General features: G+C 48.6%; 1 protein-coding gene across 1 annotated transcript; it reads left to right on the plus strand.

Moving 5' to 3' along the window:
• Positions 1-8,716: 8,716 nt before the first annotated feature.
• On the plus strand, positions 8,717-16,417 carry Dmrtb1 (DMRT like family B with proline rich C-terminal 1). Its single transcript, XM_021160799.3, has 4 exons — positions 8,717-9,436; positions 12,207-12,415; positions 13,558-13,780; positions 15,652-16,417. Exons 1-4 carry the CDS (start codon positions 8,845-8,847, stop codon positions 15,714-15,716), a joined length of 1,089 nt encoding a protein of 362 aa, XP_021016458.1. The 5' UTR covers positions 8,717-8,844; the 3' UTR covers positions 15,717-16,417.
• The last annotated feature ends 4,920 nt before the right edge of the window (positions 16,418-21,337 follow it).

Raw genomic sequence — 21,337 nt, forward strand, 5'->3', positions numbered from 1 at the left:
ATCGAAGTCAGCCTTCCGCAGAGGTGTCTGCAATTAGTGATTGTTGCAACACTGTCCTCAACAGTCAGGTGATGGGAAAAGGTTCTCTGTCTAGTAACAGATGCATGGGTAAAGAAAACGGGATGTGTGTGTGTGTGTGTGTGAGTGTGTATGTACATATATGCATATGTATGAGTGTGTATGTGTACATGTGTGTGTTTGTGTGTGAGTGAACATACAATGAACTTTTCCCATTTTCTAATCAAATTTGTTTAGTCAGCATACAGAAGGATTGGTGGAGACATTTCCGTAGTGCACTCTTGCTCACATCTACCCGTTTCCTTCAGTGTCTCCTTCCCACCCTGTTGCTCCTCTCCCTGCCCTTGTCCCCTGCCCTTTCACACCTGTCTCACACAGAGTGAGGCTTGAACTCCACCTGTAAAGAGTGGTATTCTCTTGTCTCTCCGTTATCCTCTTGACTCCCTTCTTCCTTCCTTCATTTGCTCATTGCCGTTCTGGTCCTGGTCAGGGTTCCTATTGCTAGGATAAAACATCACGACCCAAACCAACAACAAACAAAACAAAACTGGGAGGAAAGGGTTTATTTCGCCCCACGTATTACAAACCCACCACGGAGGGAAGCCAGGACAGGCCCTTGGCAGGAACCTGAGGCAGAGAGCAGGGAGGAAGCTGCTTACTGGCTTGCTCCTCATGGCTTGCTCCTCATGGTTTGCTCCTCATGGCTTGCTCAGTCTGCTTTTTTATAGCACCCAGGGCCACCTGCCTGGGGATGGACCCTCCCACATCAATCATCAATCAAGAACCAGGCTTGCCCATTGGCCAGTTTGGTTCGGGCATTTTCTCAGTTGAGATGCTCTCTCCATAATGACTTGTGTTAAGTTGACATAAAACTAACCAGTGCAGACCCTTCTCCACTGCCACACCACGGAACTGGACATCACTAAGCAAAACAAGCCAGACTCAGACAAATACCACATCTCTCCTCAGAAGCAGAGTCTAGATTTAAAATAGACGTATTAAAAAATATATGACGTTCACAAAGCTTAGACAAAAAACTGCAGGCAACTAAGAAATGCTGAAATCAGGAGACATGCTCTCCTCCCTAGGGAAGAGCACACCAACTGGTTACCCAGTACCAAACTGTCAGCCCTGAAAACACACACACACATTACATGGGCTAAGTAGGTTGTATTTATATATTTGAGAATACACAGACACACACACAGATGCACACAGACACACACAGAGACACACGGAGATTTACAGACATACACACATATAGAGACACACAGATACACAGAGACACACACAGAGACACACAGAGACACACAGAGACACACACATGCATGCATGTGTATGCACATCCAAACAAATAACAACAAAGAAAAAGAGGCCATGAATTTGAAAGAAAGCAAGGCTTGTGTGGTATATGAAAGGGTGTGGAGGGAAGAAAGAGGAGGATGAAAATATAATCTCAAAAGACAAGAATTATAATTTAAAAAGTATATGTAATAAGGAGTATCAGGAAGGAGAAAAGGGGTGGGTGGGATGAGAGAGTATTTAGACTGAATATGGACTAAATAGATTACATACATGTATGAAGATATTGTAATAAAACCCATCACTTTGTACAATGAATATATGCAAGTTAAATTTTTTTCAAAAATAGACGAAACCATCAGAGTAGAAAAAAAATATTGTCAAGTATAGACCCATCTTGTTCTCAAGGACCCACCCTTTTTTGACATCCAGTTTCTCTCTCTTATATCACGCCAGTGTCTTTTAAAGAAATGTGTTTTATCTTTTAAAAGGCAGCAGCCTGAGACGCAATCAGCTCTCAACCTAAAAACACAAAGCTTTCAAATTGCCTGAATTTCCAAGAATAAAATAAATACAGCACTGTTGAAATTTGCCTACACAAATGGAGGTTGGAAGAGGATAAACGTCTGTGGTTTGTTTATTCTATAACCCCAGGCTTTCTGCACCTTGTCATGTGACTACTGATTTAAAAGATATACAGTTGTTTATTAATATTTTCTAAGCACTATGTAAATTCATATCGCCATGGGTATCTTTTGCCCTTCCAGCTGTGAAGTGAACACAGAAGCATTTTGTATTTAACAAGACTAAAATATGTTAACTCCAAAAAAGCTCACTTTGACTAGCATTTCTCTTCAATTATTAATGAGGACATGAAGAGAGCTTGGGTGGTCAGATGTAGAATCTGAATAAACATTGCCTCGGGCCTGATGGTCCACCAGTACCTGATGTTCAAATTTAAATTTGATAATGCAAACAAAGTCTAGCCTTTCAGTCTGTGGTATTGCTAAGCTGTGGAATGATGCAATTTATGCTCCAGACTTGTGTGTCTGTAGACTAGGCTGGCCTCTGTAGACTAGGCTGGCCTCTGTAGACTAGGCTGGCCTCTGTAGAACAGGCTGGCCTCTGTAGACTAGGCTGGCCTCTGTAGAACAGGCTGGCCTCTGTAGACGAGGCTAGCCTCAGACTTGCAGCAACCCTTATGCATCTGCCACAATGAACAACTCGATGACTCTAATATATATGTAACACAATAAAATACTATAAATAAAGTAAATATAACATGTCTTCTTCTTTCTGGTGCTGGGAACTAGGCCTAGGATCTCACGTGTACCAGACAAGCACCCACTGCACCTAGAATTTCACCCAGAAAAATTGAAAACCCTTACTGAGACTATGATATTCAAAAGAACTCTTAAAATCTTTATTTTCGTCAGGATAGCTAACAATTTTCTGTTAAGTACTGTGGTTTATTATTATAACAAGCATTTCCTCTCTTGAAAAACCCATTCAAAACATCCCAATCTTTGATGTAGGGAACTTTAAGAAAAAAAATTTTTTTTGATGTTTTTAACAGGAACAAGAATTCTTCAAATTTCTATAGTTTGACAAATAGAAACAACTTCATTTCAATCTATTCTGGTGAACAGGAATTATTTTATACAGAAAATCATCCTGTCACTTCTGGCAAACTAGGAGTGAGAGCTCTTCATTCACCTGTCCCACGGAGTCGCAGTGTGATGCTGCCATGCTCACATAGATTACTTTATCACAGATATCACAGTGGGGAACAAGGTTTTGGGATGGCTGAAGCAAAAGAAATCAGATCCCACAGCATCTCCAGAAAGGAATGGATCCAACCTTCTCCACCAGGACAGTCTTGCTGGGGTGGGATGGGAAGGTGGATCATTCAGTGAAGCGGTTGCCATGTGAAGCGGTTGCCATGTAAACACAGAGACCCGAGCTTAGATGCTCAGCACCTGCGGAAAACCAAGGGCACATGTCGGTGACACCAGGGCTCAGGAGACAAAGAGGAAGACATAAAAGTAACGTCTACTCACCTGAGGTGATCGTTGTCTCTGAGGCTTGCTGCCTCTGTCTGCTAACCTACGCCTAGTCCTGGAAGCTTCTAGCCTCTGTACAATCTTATCTAGGCCTAGAATGTTTTCAGCCTCTGAGACTCGCTGCTGAATAAGTTCACACTTTCTAGGTTGTTTTTTTTTTTTTTTTTTTCTGAGCTTTGACTGTTTCAATCTGTTTTCTGTGAGTGTGTGTGTGTGTGTGTGTGTGTGTGTGTCTGTCTGTCTGTCTGTCTGTCTGTCTGTCTGTCTCTGTCTCTCCTGAATTCCTTTGCTTGGTCTCATACTAACTTTGGCAATCTGTTCTAATCTTCTGGCTCCGTCTCATTCTATGGCTCATTCTGACTTCACCTATGTCTAGCTTGTTCTCTCTGCAGCCTGACTCTGCAAAACTCTCCCAGTGAAACTGCCTCCTTCCTTTCCTCTCTCTCTAACACTCCTCTCTCTTAAGCAGATTTCTTACCTCTCTCTTCTCATGAGACTTGGGCGTATCCTATTCTCTCATACCTTTCTCTGGTTCACCACTTTGTCTGCCACTCAATTAGACATCACTTTCAAGCATGGCTGCTTCCTTCTACCTGACCTTCATTGTTTGGGATTAAAGGTGTGTGCTAAAGGTGAGTCTGTATTCCAGCCAGAGAGATTAAAGGTGTGCGCTAAGGGCTACCCACTTCATAACTAGAAACATTTTTTTTCAGTAAATAACAATCTCAGGGTTCACAATGTGATCAAATATTCTTATACAGGAATATATATATATATATATATATATATATATTCCTATATATATATATATTCCTATATATATATATATTCCTATATATATATATATTCCTGGGGCTTCCTGGCCAGATAGTCTGGCTGAATCACTTACTTCCTGGTTCATCGAGAGACTCTGTCTTAAAAAAATAAGATGGGGGGCTGGTGAGATGGCTCAGTGGGTAAAAGCACCCGACTGCTCTTCCGAAGGTCCAGAGTTCAAATCCCAGCAACCACATGGTGGCTCACAACCATCTGTAATGAGATCTGGCGCCCTCTTCTGGAGTGTCTGAAGAGAGCAACAGTGTACTTACATATAATAAATAAATAAATCTTAAAAAAAAAAAAAAGATGGTTAGTGATTGAGAAAGATATCCAGTGTCTATCTATAGCTTACACACACACACACACGCACACACACACAAAGACATATACACACACACATTTTTTAAAAATTAAAAAGTAGTCCTGGGCACTGCATAGTGTTTGAATCAACTCTGTCTCCTGTCTCTTTCCAGAGCAATGGACAGGCAGCATCAGCGGCCATGTTCAGGACCAGCTTCTTCCTGTTATTTCTTAAGACCGTTCTTGCCTTTTCCCAGGAGCAACCTTTGTGGGCATCAGCATGAAAGCCTTGTCTCCCTTCCGTCTGTTTTGCTTACTGCTTGGCTTTGTAAAGCCATGCTTCCAGCTCTGTCTAAGCCATTAACACCCGCTGGGTTAGCCAAACACCCCTCTGGCTCAGGCTGCCCGGGGCAGCTGGTGCTCAGTGGATCCTGCCTGCTCAGTCACATCCCTGCTTGGAATTAGCTGAGTCCTGCCCGCCCTTCAGTTGATAACGCTTGAGTCAGTAATGTAGATAATGCCACCTTCCTCAAAGGACACTCCATCTGGCTTTCTGGGCCATGGCACCTGGGGCTCTGAAGGCTGTAACTTGCTGTAGTTTGCTGGTTTGGGAGGTAACCTTGCCATTTGGATTCCCCCAGCAGCTGAACCTGGGGACAAAAAGCTCACTGTTCACTCCTGCCACCCGGGTTCATGTATCCCCAAGGCTGCTTTTTTTTTCTGGTGTGTGAGAAGAAACCCCCACTAGTTCCCACACCCGTGAAGGATGTATGGTCATAGGCACCTGACCTCCGAGTGCCCTGGCTAGCTCTTGCCACCAGAGCCCCTAAAACTGTGATATTTTTTTTAGGTATAGTTTTAAATAACAAGGTCAGTGAAAATTTTACAGTTTGAATTGGTCAGTACTGGAGAAAGAGCGCCTGCCCTCCATCTAAGCGGCCTGTTTTTAAAATGTGAGGTGTACATAGGTGTTAGAGCAGGGCAGAGACAAAGCTAGACTATTGTCCTCTGTTTGTTTGCTTGTTCTGTTGTTGATGATTTTGTTTTGAGTTTTTGTTTTGTTTTGTTTTTGAGACAGGGTTTCTCTGTGCAGCCCTGGCTGTCCTGGAACTCTGTAGACCAGGCCTGCCTTGAATTCAGAGGTCCGAATGTTGGGATTAAAGTTACTTCCTATCTAAAACTTAGACTCTTTGAATGGTGCCATTTTCCTGTAAAATTCCTGAAATGACAACCCAGTGAATACGCTCTTGCCCACTTTCAGAGATGAGGAAAACTTTTTTAAACAAGCCAAGTTTTATGGAACGCCCCCCCCCCCCCCCCCGTAACTTTCAAGAGTCTAATGAGCCCAGAATGGTAACAACTTCTTAGCCCCAGGTGGGGGGAGGGGGTGCGGCGCACGGGGAACCGAGAGGGGGAGGGAACACTACGACAGGAACACGGACACAGACACGGACGCTACCACCAGAGAGTTGCAATCGGAGATTGAAAATCAAGGCAGACTCTACACCCTGGCATCACCAGAAAGATTTCACAGCAGGGCAGTGTAAAGCTCACAGAAGCTAGCTAGCTAGTAAGCACAAATACCTCCTTAAACAGAACTGATCCAGAGCCGCAGGATGGTGGCGCACACCTTTAGACCCAGTATGCGGGAGGCTGAGGCAGGAGGATCTCTGTGCGTTTAAAGGTAGCCTGGTGCACAGAGCAAGCTACATAGGGAAACCCTGTCTTGAAAAACAAAACAAAACAAAAGAGCAGATCCTGCCCTAAGCTTAGTTATTATTGTGTCCCTACCCACTTCAGATGACACCCCTCAAGAGTGCCACACTTTTATAAAAATAAATTTATGAATAACTTAATATCCGTCATTAATGTTTGTAGCTGGATCTGGCTGTAATTGAAGCTAATGGGAAGCTTAAGTCAGCTGGATCTGGGGTTCAGGGTCCACAGCAGGGCTTCTTGAGGGGCTCCAGGGCAGCCTGAGTAACTTCACTTAGATTCTACACAAAGAAAAAAGGAGGGAGGAAGGCAGGGAGGCAGGGAAGGAAAGAAGGGAAAATAAAAGATGGGATTTTAGTTGGATAACTTGCCTAACATACTCAAGGCCCAGGTTCCATGCCCAGCACAAACAAAGCCACTAGGAAGCCTGTGCCATGTGCCCGCCTTTCTAAGATTTTGGTTGCTTTACAGAAATAACTAAATTCACGAGAATTAAAACACCCCAGACTCTTCAGTCAGGAGGCTCAGGCGACTCAGTGCCAGGTCTTCCCCAACCCCGGGTCAGGGATGAAAGATTCGCTCGGTCAGCCACGGCTTCCACATGAGCTAGAATCGCTGTTTTCTGAGGCGCCGCTGAGTTTCTACACCAGTGAGCCGTCTCTAGGCTAGCTCTTCTCAAAGTACCGACCAATCTTTGAAGTGGTGGTCGGAAAAGACCGTGATCTTGCCGCTGCGGGCTTTGTTCCTTCCAGAAAATGGGTGATGTCAAGGGCGCCGTAATGGCGGGAACTGGAAGTGTACAGATCCGCAGTCGAAGTTGCCAGCCAGCGCCAGCCAAGTTGTCTGACCCCACGGCCGAAGGCGGTGTGCTGGAAACCCGGGCTTTACCCCCATCTCCCCCCATAGAGTCACTGCAGTGCATTCTCCAGAGGGAAGTGGGCAGATGGTGTCCGCGTCCCACAGCGATTTCTGCTGAGGTTCAAAACTGCAGCAGCCTGAGTCAGGATGGCCACCGCGGGGACTCAGCTGGGACAGATCCTACAGTTAATGCAGTGGAGTAAGACTTCTTTCTGGCTTTAGGGAGCTCCAGGGAATCTGCACGGTGTAGGGATATAGTTCCACTTTTGTAGTCTTTTTAGTTCTGATCTTAACATAGTCGCGCTGCTTCTAGCCCTCTGAGATGGCCTATTTAAAGCACTGCCTGTCTTTACCTTTTGAAAACCTTTTGAAAGACACAATAGATATTTCTTTTGAAAAGGAAAAAAAAAAAAAAAAAAAAAAAGAACCACAGCCTGGTGTAGTGGTGCATGCCCTTAACCCAGCACTCAGGAGGCAGATAGTGTGTGTGTGTGTGTGTGTGTGTGTGTGTGTGTATACACATAGATGTATATATATTTAAATGACAGGTTGTATGTAGGTTATTAGATTTTTTTTCATGGAGATTGTGCTTGTGTGTGTGTGTGCACATGTGTGTGCGCATGTATGTGATTTTTTTTCTTTTGGGTGGGATTACTCTCCAAAGCTGGGAGCGCCCCTTCTCTCAGAGTGAACCGACTTGAACACATGCTTTGTCACAAAACAAGCAAATTGTGGCTCCTTGTAATATTGGTAGATTCTGGGTATAAAGGCCATCCTGGAGGCGCAAGCCCCGCTAAGTTAGGTCTGAACACACCGAGTTGTGTGCCCTACACTGGGTGAGCAGATGTCTGAGGAAGGTTCTTGAAAATGTTTACTTATATGGCCCCCTTTCCTGAGAGAAGTATGCATGCTTCCTCAATGTCTTTCCAGTGGCTAGGGAGTTGTTTTTTTTTTTTTTTAAGTAGTTTTGTTTGGCTTCATAAAGACAAGTAAAAGACTATATGAAACAAGAAACACACACACAAACACACACACACACACCCAAAACCAAACCCAATAATTCAAATTAGTTCAGGACTATCATGTTTTACTTTAGAACATTATTAAGCATGCATTTTTCAGACCCTAGTGCTTACACAAACGGGACTCAAAAACTCATGGTTTCTGCAATGCCTGTAAGTAACCAACACTGCACTAAGCGCCGAAGAATATTCTGGAAGCAGAACTGCTCTTTTTCTCTACAGAGGAGAGAGATGAAAGCAGCAGCAGCTGCTTCGGGGAGGAAAAACACGGTGTTCTCTGGAACTTTCCAACAGTACGGGTTTACTAACAGCTCTGTTCATTGGGAGTTTTAAAACCCTCGACCGTTGAGTAGAAGTCCGCCTTTTTTCAAAAAAAAAAAAAAAACTAATTTCCAGTTACAATTTGGCGGGAACAGGAAGTTTGAAAATTCAAGTGCTGAAAACTTCAAATAACTCGTATGACATACATGCAATAAGTATTTCATTTTGAATTTACGCCGTACACCATTGCCCAACACACAGAAACACCGTAAATTTAGCACGCACACACAACAGAAAGTGGAAAAAATGCAAGAGCCCTATTGCAGTTCTCCGGACATTCTGTGAGCTGTTTTGTTACAAGTGTATCCAATGTCCCCAGCACCAAGGACTTATGGGGGCACCGCTCATTCCTGCTTCACTCGCTCTGCAGCTTCGGGAAGTGGTGGCTGCGTTTGGAAGCAGAGCTTGCCCAGCTTGACCACAAGATGTTTCGAGCCCCTAAGTGCTCTAGGTGCCGGAACCATGGCTACCTGGTACCAGTCAAGGGCCATACGGGCAAATGCCGCTGGAAGCAGTGCATCTGTGACAAGTGCTACCTGATCACCGAGCGCCAGAAGATCATGGCTGCCCAGAAGGTTCTGAGAACCCAAGCTGCTGAGGAGCAGGTGGCAACCGTGGGCACGCAGGGTCCCCTGCTGCCTCCTAGGGCTCCAGCAGCAGCGGCCACCGCCTTGAGCTCCAGCATTTGCCCACTGCCTAGGGCGGTTCCGGGAGGCGTTGGGCCAGGCCCCGCGGCCACTTGCTTCCTCGAGAGGCCCCCGCAGGCCCCGAGCCCAGGCCCGAGCACCTTCCAGCTGGGCCCAAGTGGCCGCCCGGGCCCCAGCACCTTCCAGCCTGGACCAGGGGCCCCGGGGGGACTGCGCGACCGTTCCCCCGCGTGGCTGCTCATGGCACAGGCGCCCAGGCCGGAGCTTTGCTACCCGGATCAGCACCTGCCAGTGCGGCCCGTGCCAGTGCCAGGGCCAGTGCGGCCAGGGCCAGTGCGGCCCGTGCCCCGACTGCCGTTCGCCGACTACGGTAAGCCCAGCCTCGTGCAGCCGACGGTTCCTCCGGCCTGCACCAGGCCAGCAGCCTCCGGTTCTAAGCTGGAGTCCCAGATTGGTGCCGGGGTGGGAAAGGCGCCTTCCCCAGGTAACCCCGCTTGAGAACCTGTTCCCAGACAAGGATTTGGGTGGGTGGCTTCTGATGGTAATGGGAAAAAGCTGGTGGGGAAGAATGTGCAGCGCAGGGGGGTTACGTTGAGATGCAATTTTCCGCCTCTGTACTTCTGCAAGAGGAAAAAAAGATGGCAGCTGGGCAGCTTTGGCAGTGGCGCCTTTCCGTGGCCCCTCTAGCGCGTTTGCACGGCATCCCTTCCCCCCTTTCCAGGTCTAGATCTCTTGCGCCTGCGTGGCAACCCCTCCCCCTCCCCGCCTGCCATTTTTCTCCTGCTGGAGAGTCTTTTTCTGAGTGGCTGTTCACCTTAGACTGCGCCTGCGCGCCCTCCTTTCACTGGGCCGAGGCTAGTTTATCCTAACTGCAGTGTCTAGCCTAACGCACCTGTACTCACACTCGCTTGTTCTATTTCACCTGATGTGGTGGGGAATAAAACTTTCTGCTAGTTGGCCAGGGGGATGGGCTGGTTCACTAAGATTTTTTTTTTTTACTCCTCGCTTTGTGCATAAATTACATTGTTTCTTTATGCTGTGTTGCTTTCCTGGTTGAAGTAGATTTCTTGAGTTTTTTTTTTTAATTATATTTATATCTTATAATTTATTTATTATAATGCATAGGTGTTTTGCCGGCATGCATGTCTGTGTGAGAGTGTTTTATTCTCTGGAACTAGAATTACAGACAGGTGTGAGCTGCCACATGGGTGCTAGGAATTGAGCCTGGGACCTCTGGAAGAGCAGCCGGTGCTCTTAACCTCTTAACCGCTGAGCCATCTCTCTAGCCCCTGAAGTATGTTTTCAAGTAATGTAAAATTTGAGGCTCTTGGAATGTGGCTCTTTGGGATGAAGACGTGGGGGTTTTTTGGGGGGGGGCAGGTAGAGGGGGTTACTTTCCTTAGGGCTGTGTAGAAAGAGTCGGAGTCGAGGGGATGCCCGTGTGTAGCCTTGGACAAGTTCCTTCCTTGAAGAGCAGACTTTCAGAAATTAATGCTAACCATTCTTTTCTCTTCTTTTCTTTTCTTTTCTTTTCTTTTCTTTTCTCTTTTCTTTCTTTCTTTTTTTTTTTTTTTTTGTTTTTTTGTTTTTTTGTTTTTCGTTTTTTGTTTTTTGAGACAGGCTTTCTCTGTATAGCCCTGGCTGTCCTGGAACTCACTTTGTAGACGAGGCTGACCTCGAACTCAGAAATCCTCCTGCCTCTGCCTCCCGAGTGCTGGGATTAAAGGCATGCGCCACCACACTCCGCTCCAATGCTAATCATCCTTAATGTTTCTGATATTTTGTAAGAAATCTTTCTCCCCAAGGAACTATCTGTCTGATGAGGAAGACAGACCTAAACCAGCAGTCCTATGAGGGCATATGTGTGTTCATCTCTCAACAAACAGGGACTTTAAAATGTGTTATAAAGAGGTGGGGAGAAGGGGACACTTGTGGCTAATCCCAGCACGTGTGGAGGAGAGGTCAGAGGGCAACTCTGGGAAACCGGTTCTTTCCTTCTATCTCATGGGTCCCTGGGATGGAGCAGTGGCTGTCGGGCTAGGTGGCAGGTGCCTTTACATGCCGAGCCATCTTGCTGGCCCTGATGGTGCTACTCTCGATTGTCAGCTGGATTGGTGAGAAACCTGGATGAGGAAAACACGAATGTGTCTGGATGCATCTTGGGAGGCGTTTCCAGAGAGTTTACTAAGTAGGAGAGGTGGGCCCTTGCATGTGGGCAAAACAGCATGGCTTGAGTGTTCAGGGACAGTGGGGTTAAAAATGAAGACGAGAGATGGTGTCTGTGACTGCAGAGGAAGTGCCTGGGCTGTGCCGTTCACACCGGCACTGCCAGCGACGGAAATTGAAGCAGAGTCCAGTGGTGGGTGAGAACCACCACACGGTGGCTTAGACGTCCCGTCCTGTCCCCTCCTGATGCACCAACCCCAGGGAACAGCTTGACTGCAGCCAAAGCCAAGGGCTTTGTCTCTCCCCAACACAGCGCTGAACCAAGGAGGGGACTGGGAGTCTCACCGGTGTGCTAGAGTGTTGCTGTTAGTGTTGCATGGCCGTTACTGTTAGACTCTGAAGTGGTTAAAGGGCTGTAGGGTGAGTGTTAAATGCTCAGCCCAAATGGAATCTCCACCATCACTTCCACCAGGTCCCAGGGGACAGCATGAAGGGGAGAGGGAAAGAGCACAAGAGCCAGGAGAAGGGGTGGAGTGTGGCAAACATAGCTTGTCCGTTCTACTCACTAGCTCACTGGCAGCCTACTGCCTTGCACGGGGTTAGGGTCATGAGGATCTGTAGGCAATTAATAGTTAATTAATTATTCAGTGGTGTGGCCACCCATGTTCCTGAAAGTAGCCTTAGCTAATCTTACTGGTTCACATACATACCCAAAGAGATGTCAAGGCAGAAAGAGAACAAATGGCAGAAAGGATCAGTGACAAGGAGAGGGGATGAGAGGGCACGGGTGTGGATGTGACCAGAATACATTATCTGTGTATGTATAAGAGTATAAAGAAGCCCAGTGGGATGTCTGACTAGAGACTCCTTTAGTCGGTTATGTCAATCTCGCTGTTGCCCGGGAGACAGCAATGCAATGCTTCACCCCTCAGGTTTGTGTTCTTAACACTTCCCCTCTCTGTTTATCTTCTTAGGGCATCCTCTGAGATTCAAGTCTGATCATGTGGTAGGAGCTGGGAACCCTGAGAGAGAGCCGTTCAAGCAGTGCCCTGCCTGCGTCCCTGTTTCACCCTACCAGTCCTTTCCACTTTCGGAAGGCCAGGATTCATCCTCTGCTCTGGGGGTCCCTCAACAAAGAGGCTTCCGGCATGTCTCCTGCAGCCCCTACCATAGAAGCGGCTTGGTAAGTTGGAGCCTGACTCCTGTCTAAGCCTGTCTTTACCCCAGCCGCCCTTATCACTTTCCCTGGCCCTCAGTCCCAGAGAGCTGGTTGTCATAAGGGGGAATGGGCCGGGGGTGTGGTGTCTGCTCTTCAGACTTGGAGCCCAGGGAAGACTGTAGGCTTAACCCGTGCAATGCAGCTGCCAAAGACGTCTTCCTGCTGCCGAGCTCCAGTGCTACAGGACTGTGAATGAGGCCTGGGATGCAGCACACTTGGCTGATTGGTATGGAGTCAGAGATGCCCTGCCTCAAGCCCAGGCATGCTCTGCTATCTCAAGTGTGTCCCCGAGGTACAGCAAACCTAGCTCTTGACTCCCATGCCACCCTTTACTGCCCAGCCTGAAAGATGTGGCTGTTCCCGTCAGCCCTCTACCACAGTCCAGGAGAGCAGGTGCCACTGGCCCCCAGACAAAGAGAGGCTGTGACCAAGTGTAGCCTGCAGCACATCGTCTGTTTACCCAGAAGTCTGGACTTGGCATGCAGGGCAGGGTTCTGAATGACAGGTCTACCAGACACCTTTGTGAAAGGTGCGACTCAGGCCCGTGTTTGGGACTGAGCTGCCATACTGGCCCAGGCAGGAGCTTTGTTCTAAGGAGAGACTTGTCTGGGAGCTTGGCATTCCAATGCTGACAATTCCCCTCCCATGTTCGTCACGGCTGGATCCAACCTAAGAGCAGGAGACTATTTTCACTCATGTGGCCCTGCCTTGGCCACATGCTCCAGACACCCAGAGACACCCCAGTCTTTATCCTTGCCTACTTAATGCTATTCTGTGTGCTTTCTCTAGTCCCATTTGCCCAGGAGAGGGGGACAAAGCCCAGAGAGCAATCCTCCTTCCTCCCAGCCCTGCACCCTGGGGGAGTTCTGCCCACCCAGATCCCTTGGGGAAAGCCCCCAGGCTCAGCTCACATAGCTGTTTGCCTGCATTCTTGTGGAGGTGTCTGCTGGATGCCCTGTCCCAAGTGCCCTGCACATGTGTGTGTGTGTGTTGTATATAACCCCACATGGACCCACCCCCCCATTTGAGAAATAAAAAGATGTGATTGATCGGCCTGCCTGGCTCACTGTCTCCCTCTCTGCCCCTCATTCCTTGTGTCCATGTAGGTGTCAGAGCCAGCCAGAGACCTGCAGCCAACCTACTGCTCACCGCCGCCGCCGCCACCACCACCACCACCACCACCACTACCAGCAACCCCACCCCAGCCACAACAGCCCCACTACCTCCCACCAGGCTACCTCTCTGCTCTCCACTTCCTGCCACCACCACCACCGCCACCATCTCCACCATCTTTCTCGCTGACCTACGATACAGACAAGGAGAATGCCAGTAAGACATGAATATTCCTGCTTCCACATGATGGGGAAGATTTTGTAGGGGAGAGGTGTCCTGAAGTAGGGGTAGGAAGAGGGGCCATGGGCTGAGCTCATTCCCACAGCCCTCTCATAGTCTATAAGCATGAACCCATGGAGGTTAGGGCAGGATTACTGTGGGCGAGGTGTGGGGGAAGTGTGCTCATGTTCACAGTGTGCGCAGTCAGTGAGAGGCCCCAGGACTCCTCCTCAGGAATGAACCTATGGCCACAGCAGGAGCCATGCTGGAGCACTGTTGTCATCCTCCAAGTCCCTTGGACAGGAGCTAAAGAGTCTGTCTGGCAGCTCTGCCATTGCTGCCTGGGACTCCTGAGCACGAAGCCTCAGGCTCTGCCCCCAGCGCCATCCCCCTCACAGGCCAGCGGTCATTTGGTATTTATGAACACTCTGTAATGTCTTTTTAACTTTTAAAAACCATTGATATTTTATTTTTATGCATATGAACATGCATGTTTGTGTGTTAGGGGTGAGCATCCATATACATAAGCACACGTGTGAAGTCGGAGGATAACCTTGGGGGTTACCTTTGGGAACATGGTCCATCTCGTTTGAGACAGGACATCTCATTGTCATTGGCCTGGAGCTCACCAGTTAGGCTACAGTGGCACAGGGAGCTGGGGAATCCTCCAGTCCCCACCTCCCTCACTCTGAGATTACAGGCACACAGCATCATGCCTCCCAGGGCCTCCAGGGAGCAGGCTCAGGTTCCGAGGGGCAGACTCAGTGCTGGAAGGCAAGCACTTCAGCGGCTGAGCTAGCTCACCAGCCCTGGGGATTTCTTTCTTCTTTCTCTGAAATTCAATTTTTAATACTTATTTTTTTATGCATGTATGATTGCAGGTGCACATGAAGCTCAGGGGACAGCTGTCCCTGTCACCATCATACCACCAATTCTTGGGCTTTCTTTTGAGAGCCCTTGTGGCTTAAAGGTTTCTTTTTAGTTTAGTTTTTTTAGTGTGTGTGTGTGTGTGTGTAGGTGCCTGTAAAGGCCAGAAGAGGGCACCTGGAACTAGAGTTACCAGCAGTTAGGAGTGGTCCAACATAGATGCTGGGGACTGAACGCAGGTCTGCTGCAATAGGAGCAAAGGTTCCTGACCACTGACCCATCTCTGCAGGCCTGACCCAGCTCTCTCTGCAGGCCTGACCCAGCTCTCTCTGCAGGCCTGACCCAGCTCTGCAAGCCATCTTCTAGGTTTCTAAGGCTTAACTCTTTTCAGTCTTCTCAGCCTCCTATGGTTTGGAAAGAGTTGGAAAATCCAAAGAGCTCTTTAATATAAATATCGAAACTGTCTATTGAACTGGATAAGTCTGGTGCTCTCCAGTTTATGGAGAGGAAACTGAGACCTGTGGCTCTCTTGCTTTGCGGCTAGTGTAGTGCGACTTGAAGCACACTGGCTGCTGGCCTGTGAGCTTTGTTCTTGCCTGTACTATAGTTAATGTGACCTTGGACAAGTGCATTCTCTGTGGTGCTTCAGGTCCAGCACCTACCGAAGCGAACAAGTAGTGGCCTCTGCCTTGTGAGACTCTCCTGAGGATAGACCACAGGCAGAAGCCGGCAGGGCATTCATGAAATTAGCCACTGACCACTGAGCATCTTGCTACAGAAGGGCAGGTGGAAGTTCATTGCTATGAAGAGCCAGACTGGACAGGGGGACTCAAGTCTGTTCCCGTGGCCAGGGTTAGAAGCCAGTCTCTTGCCCAGCAGAAGAATGCAGAGCCTCTCTCCACAGGGGCCTGGGCACAAGAGAAGGCCTTGTAGGAAAGCTGTACCTGAGAACAGGTAATTCACCCTCTTTCTGAATCCAGCTGTTCCTTTTTCCCTTGCAGATGACCAGGATGCAGAAGCACCCAGCAAGCCCAGCCAGGACTCTCCCCAGGAGCAGTCCAACTAAGCTGCAGGCCACCTGGAAGGCCACCGGGTGGGGACGGGCATAGATGGCGGGAGTTATTTTTTCACCATGTTCATGTGATGTAGGGAGAAAGGATGCTGATAGGTGTGAGAAGGCAGCTAATTTCCTACTTCAGGTTAGAAGGGCAAAGGTGGTTTCCAAGGTTCTCTGGATCCTGGGTGGGTGTTGAAGTGGTGTACAAAGGGAGAGAATGTCTGGGGTGGGCAGGGCCTTTAAAGAGTGGGGGCTGGTGAAACACAAGTTTAGAAATGAATTTAACCATCTTGAGCCATGTATGAAATTCACTTCTAGAGGTGGCCCCTGATTTCCCCAAGCCTCACTCAGGACAGAAGGCACCATTCAGTTCAGCCTTCTGCCCCCTTTGCCTGAACCCCAAGCCTGGGTACCGCAAACACCAAGGCTTCCAGACAGTGCAGGGCAAGTGCCAGGGCCTGAGATGCTGACAGCAGGTTCTGCAGCATCCACCTTTGCCCAACACTGCCTCTCGTCCTCTTCCAGAGAGTGAGCGTCCTGACGCCTGAGCCACTTCACTTCCCTGGGAAACTCAAGCATAGGCATCCTTTCTCATTTCAAAATGTAGATTTTAGCATTTGATGTTCTTATGGTGGGGAACTCACGGGCACTGCAGCAGTTCCCGGAGCATAAAATGGCCATTTGTTCTCTGGGGACAGTATTAAATAAAATGAGCATTAGAAATCCTTGTGAAAGCTCTTCTGCTTAATCCTCACAGCAAGCTCGCAGAAGGCTACTGGGCAGGACCCTGGCTGGGGAGCCCGGGATGCCTGGGTTCAGGTTCTGTGATTGCTGAGCCAAGTCTCCCTGTCTGCCCTTCTTGTCTTTGACCCCAGTGAGATGATCTGAGTGGGTTACATACATTGTCACGGTCAAGACTGTTGGGTGGGTTCTGAAGCAGAACCTCACTTAGTACCCCCAGGCTAGCCTCAAACTTGGCATCCTCCAGCCTCAGCTTCCCTTTCTACTGTGGTGATTTTAAGAAGGGAGAGTTTAAGGAAATGGCTGTAAAAGCTTTTGAAATGTCAACGGTATTTTTTCTAGCTCCTTTTATGGTCTCTGCAGAGGAACATGGTTTTTAAAAGCAGAACTTGATCCTTTCCTGCTATTTAAGGGTCCCAAGCTGCTGTCCTCTCTTACGGCGTGTTCCTTCATTTATAAAGCAACCCTGTCACAGTCCAAAAATAAGACTCAGTGTGAGGCCCCGGGGTTGCTCCCCAGTTCTGAAGAAAGGAGAAAAGGAAGCGCAACTGGGCTTGGGCCTGGCGCTGCCCGAGAGTCGTGGCGTCTGCCGGGAGGGGCAGATAGTCCGATGTCGCTAATATTGGGGCACACAGATGGGGGAGCTAGTCAAAGAAAGCCTACTTGAACTGGGGTGCAAGAGTGAGGTAAAGAATAGATACGCAGCCCCCCATGGGGGACAGAAGGAAAGAGGGAGCCGGAGTGAAGGGTCCTGGGGTGAGCGTGGGCTGATACCCGTGCTGTCTTGTCTGCATGCAAGAATCCACAAGAGTCCAAGCATGTTTTAGGTCTTCAGACAGGGGTGCCAGGGTCACTGAGAAGTGATTCCCCCATCTCAACAGGCGTGATGGTGAGGACCCAGAGCCAGGACCTCTCTTGCTGGAAGGCAGTGGAGCAAGCACGGTTATAAGGGTGATTCAGTCACTGCTCTCAGGGGCAAAGGCAGACACCTTGTAAACAGCAATCTGGGGCCTGCAGGTCAGCACTGACTTCAGCCTGACCCAGAGCTGCACTGAGTCTAGACTAGGCTGGCCCGTGGACTGAATTCAGGCTCCCCAGTGCTGGCCCAACTCTTCCAGGCCATAGAGATTCAGGAACCTGGGTCTATGGGAGGAGACCTGCCTTCTCCACTTAACCTCATATACCCAGCCTTTACAGGACCCTTGGTCCATCAGTAGAGCAAAAGGAGCCAAGTTAGTGACATGGCTTTTTTTTAAAGATTTATTATATCTATATATATTATATCTGTAGCTGTCTTCAGATGCACCAGAAGAGGGCGTCAGATCTCATTACGGATGGTTGTGAACCACTATGTGATTGCTGGGATTTGAACTCAGGACCTTCGGAAGAGCAGTCGGTGCTTTTAACTACTGAGACATCTCTCCAGCTCCCCCCCCCTTTAAATTACATTGTTTAGACTCCACATTTTGAAGAATTTTCCAGCTACGTTGCTCTAAGCCGGATAAGCTGTTTCTCAGGTCTGATCAGCACAGATATACAAGACACTGAGTGCCTGAACTACCCCTGGACCCACATCCAGACTAATGCAAGAAAGAGTGCTTAGCCTATGGAGTTTGTGGGAAAAGACACTAGCTTCCTGAGAAATATCCCTTCTGTAGGGGTTCTGGGAAGTTGGGACGATTTCTCAATTATCTGGGTCAGTCACCCCACAATCCAGAAGTGGCTCATAGTATTGGGTTACCAAGTAAGGTAGGCAGTCTGTTGCATGTTACCCCCTCACTGGGACCTGCTGGACCTACTGCCCGCCTGGCTGGTTTTCCCTTCCTTGCTATCCAGCACAGGCGCTGGGATGGACACAACGTGCCAGACTTAAGCAGGGGGGAATGAAAGGGAATATTCAGTGGCGGTCCTGACGCCAGGTTTAACTCCAATGTACAAGAATAAATATACCGGTCCTCCATCCTCCTCGGGCGTCTAATGCAGTGGCAGGATGCTGTCACGAGAGGGCGAGCTGGTCGTAATTGGAGGCGGGGCTTATTGCCTAGCAACTGTCTCTGCCCAGGCGCAGCGCAGCTGCTTCGCTGGTGTAGCTCAAGTAGTGGGGGATCCTGGGCGCAATTGCTGAAGCGACTCTCAGAGATGTGAGAATTTTCTGGGAAACAAAAAACAAAAGGCAAACAAACAAAACCCCGACGATCCCCTATACTGTGTGCTGTGTAATCTCTGTACTACATGATCTATGTGATCACTAGCCTCTGGGCAATTCATTTTTCTTTGTCTTCAAATACCACCCTCCGCGTGTTCCTGGCATTACATGTTTTTTGTGCTTCTGCGCATGCGAGTCACCCAGTCATCCTTTAATTATTCTCAAAGAAAGCCTGTGACCTGGCCCTAAACCCCTAAGCCCGGGTTAGAAGGCTCTGAAGAACCAATGACTTGTCCTCGCCAGACTGTGCTTACCGGAGGCCAGATACGGTGCCACCACCTCTGGACTCCACATTGGTTAGTCCCACAGTTGTGAGTGAAGGAGTGATTTTCAGAGCGTCCTGTGGACTGCGGGGGCACTGGAGGCTGAATCACCTTGCTATAGTCATCAGGCTGCATCTACTCTGGTCCATTTTTGCTCTGCTAGGGCCTCTCAGGGGTGAGAGGAAGAGAGTCCGTCTTCCTGTTGAGACCCCATACTGAGCCAAGAATTGCACTCATTCCTGTTCACCCTGCAGCCCCACTACGTGGTGTCAGTCAGTCCTACTGTGGAAAGGAAGTGAAGAGAGCCGTTTACACAAGTCACAGTTTGTAAGTGGCAGAGCCCCAAGCAAAAGCATGGTTCAGAGTGAGGAGATGTGACACCCGCCCCAGGTGCCAGCTGTAGAGTTTAACGGTTCGTTTTGTCCTACTTGCTATCTGAGAACTTTGGGACACAGAACACGTGCTTGTACTCTGCGACCATCCAGCAGTGTGGCCTGAGGTCATCTGCCTCAGAGAATCCCACCACTCACCAGCACACAGAGGGCCTGGGAGAATCCTAAGGTGGGTACCCACTTTTAAGTAAACATGGTGGGGAAGCAATTTGGAAAAAGCCCGTGGGGTTCCAGGTGTACACTCACCCACCGGTCAGAAGGTTGCCATCACTGGTTGCCTGCCCATGTTTGTGTGACCAAGACGAAGTGACGGCCAACAAGTGGCTTCCGACTCTCTGTCTCTCACGGCTATATTTCACCGACGCGAAGCTGTCCACTGTGGTGGCCTCAGAGTTTCTCTTTTTCTTTTTTTAAAGAATTACGTATTTTATGCATCTGAGTACTCTCTAGCTGTTTCAGGCATCGGATCCCAGTACAGATGGTTGTGAGCCACCGTGTGGTTGCTGGGAATTGAACTCAGGACCTCTGGTAGAGCAGTCAGTGCTCTTAACCGCTGAGCCATCTCTCCATCTCTTGAGAATGGGATGGGAGATGTCCTGCAACCTCTCTGGAGACAAAGCCCGAGCCTGCCTGTGCCGGGGATGGGGTGGGGAGGGTGGGGTTGTCTCCCTGCAGCAAGAGCAACACTAACGCTCTGCTATGGAAACACTTTGCTTTCTACTAGAACAATTTCCCCGTGGCCATTTGTTCACGTTCTCCGGTTGTTGTTGTTGTTATAGTACATGTCTGATGCTGGTGTGTGTGCATGCGCACGTGCCGTGAACCACTTGTGGGAAGCTCTTCTCCCCTTGTGCCATCGTGGCTCTGAGAGTCTCAAGTCTTCAGGTTTGTGTGGCAAATGCGTTTGCCCTGTAAGCCATCTTGCTGGCCCTCTCCAGGCCGCTTTAAAAATGGTCAGTTATAAATGTAGGTAACAGCTAAAACTACACCGTTGGTAATAAACGTGTGTGTTAGGAACAGGATTCGCCCCCACCTGTATTACTCTCGTCCTTGTTCCCCCGACAGACCTCCCTCTTGTCTCACCTCGGGCTCACCTCGGGCATGATTTGAACGCACACAGGGTTTTTCTGGAAACTTTAAAGATAACTGCAGGGTCATTGCAGTTGTGAGAGATAGCACAGGGGTCTTACGCACCACTGGCTGCCTTCCCACCCACAGTATTGTGGAGAGCAGTGGGGTAAAACCGCGCCAAAACTGCTGTGCTCACCCAGTTTGCTCATTTAGTGGAGGAACAAGGTCCAGTTCGGGACGTGTGGATGCCTAGTGGCTCTAGTTTCTTTCATGATACTTTGCACCTTTGTGGAAAACCAACCAAGTATATTTCTGAGGGCCTGTTTGGGGTTCTGTGTTCTACTCCAGGCAGATACATTGATATTCACATCTCCCACACTTTTCTTTCTCCCATTTTGAAGACAAGGTCTCATGTAGCCCAGGTTGACCTCAAACTCACTATCCAGAGATGACCTTGGACTCCTGTTCCTCCTATGTCCTTCTCCAAAGTTCCGGGGTTGCAGGTGTGTGCCACCACACCCAACTGGGATCTGTTTCTTGACCTTGCACAGCAGTAGATGACTGATACTGATTTTGTCATTCTGTGTCACCGGCCTCTGTCAGTTGGTGAGGCCATTGACAAAGTCCCTCTTACAACAACACTCATGGAAAAAAAAAAATCAACCAAGAGGTTATGGAGGAAATCAGTGACGTTTCTTACCCCTGTCAAAATAAAGACCAAGCTACGCACTTCTGGACTAACACCAAGTAACCAGGCTTAGCAGTGGCCCCCGATTTAGAGCTTAAAAGTGCGGCTGTAACTGAACCCTTCAGATATTCCCAACAGTGTAAGGTGACCTAAGAATATCTGATTTCTATTCGTGACCGGGTCATACTTCATTCATCTTAGACTTGTGACCTACTTGCATCACTGAAGAAAGCAGTGGGTTATAGGGAGAAGTTCGTGACGAACAAGAC

This window comes from Mus caroli, unplaced genomic scaffold (genome assembly GCF_978045245.1).
Source record: "Mus caroli unplaced genomic scaffold, Mus_caroli_1 scaffold_6, whole genome shotgun sequence".
Taxonomy (NCBI): domain Eukaryota; kingdom Metazoa; phylum Chordata; class Mammalia; order Rodentia; family Muridae; genus Mus; species Mus caroli.

Coding starts and splice junctions, on each gene's coding strand:
- Dmrtb1 (XM_021160799.3), top strand. CDS start 8,845: ATGTTTCGAGCCCCTAAGTGCTCTAGGTGCCGGAACCATGGCTACCTG. Junction 9,437..12,206: donor ACTGCCGTTCGCCGACTACG/GTAAGCCCAGCC, acceptor TTATCTTCTTAG/GGCATCCTCTGAGATTCAAG. Junction 13,781..15,651: donor TACAGACAAGGAGAATGCCA/GTAAGACATGAA, acceptor TTTCCCTTGCAG/ATGACCAGGATGCAGAAGCA.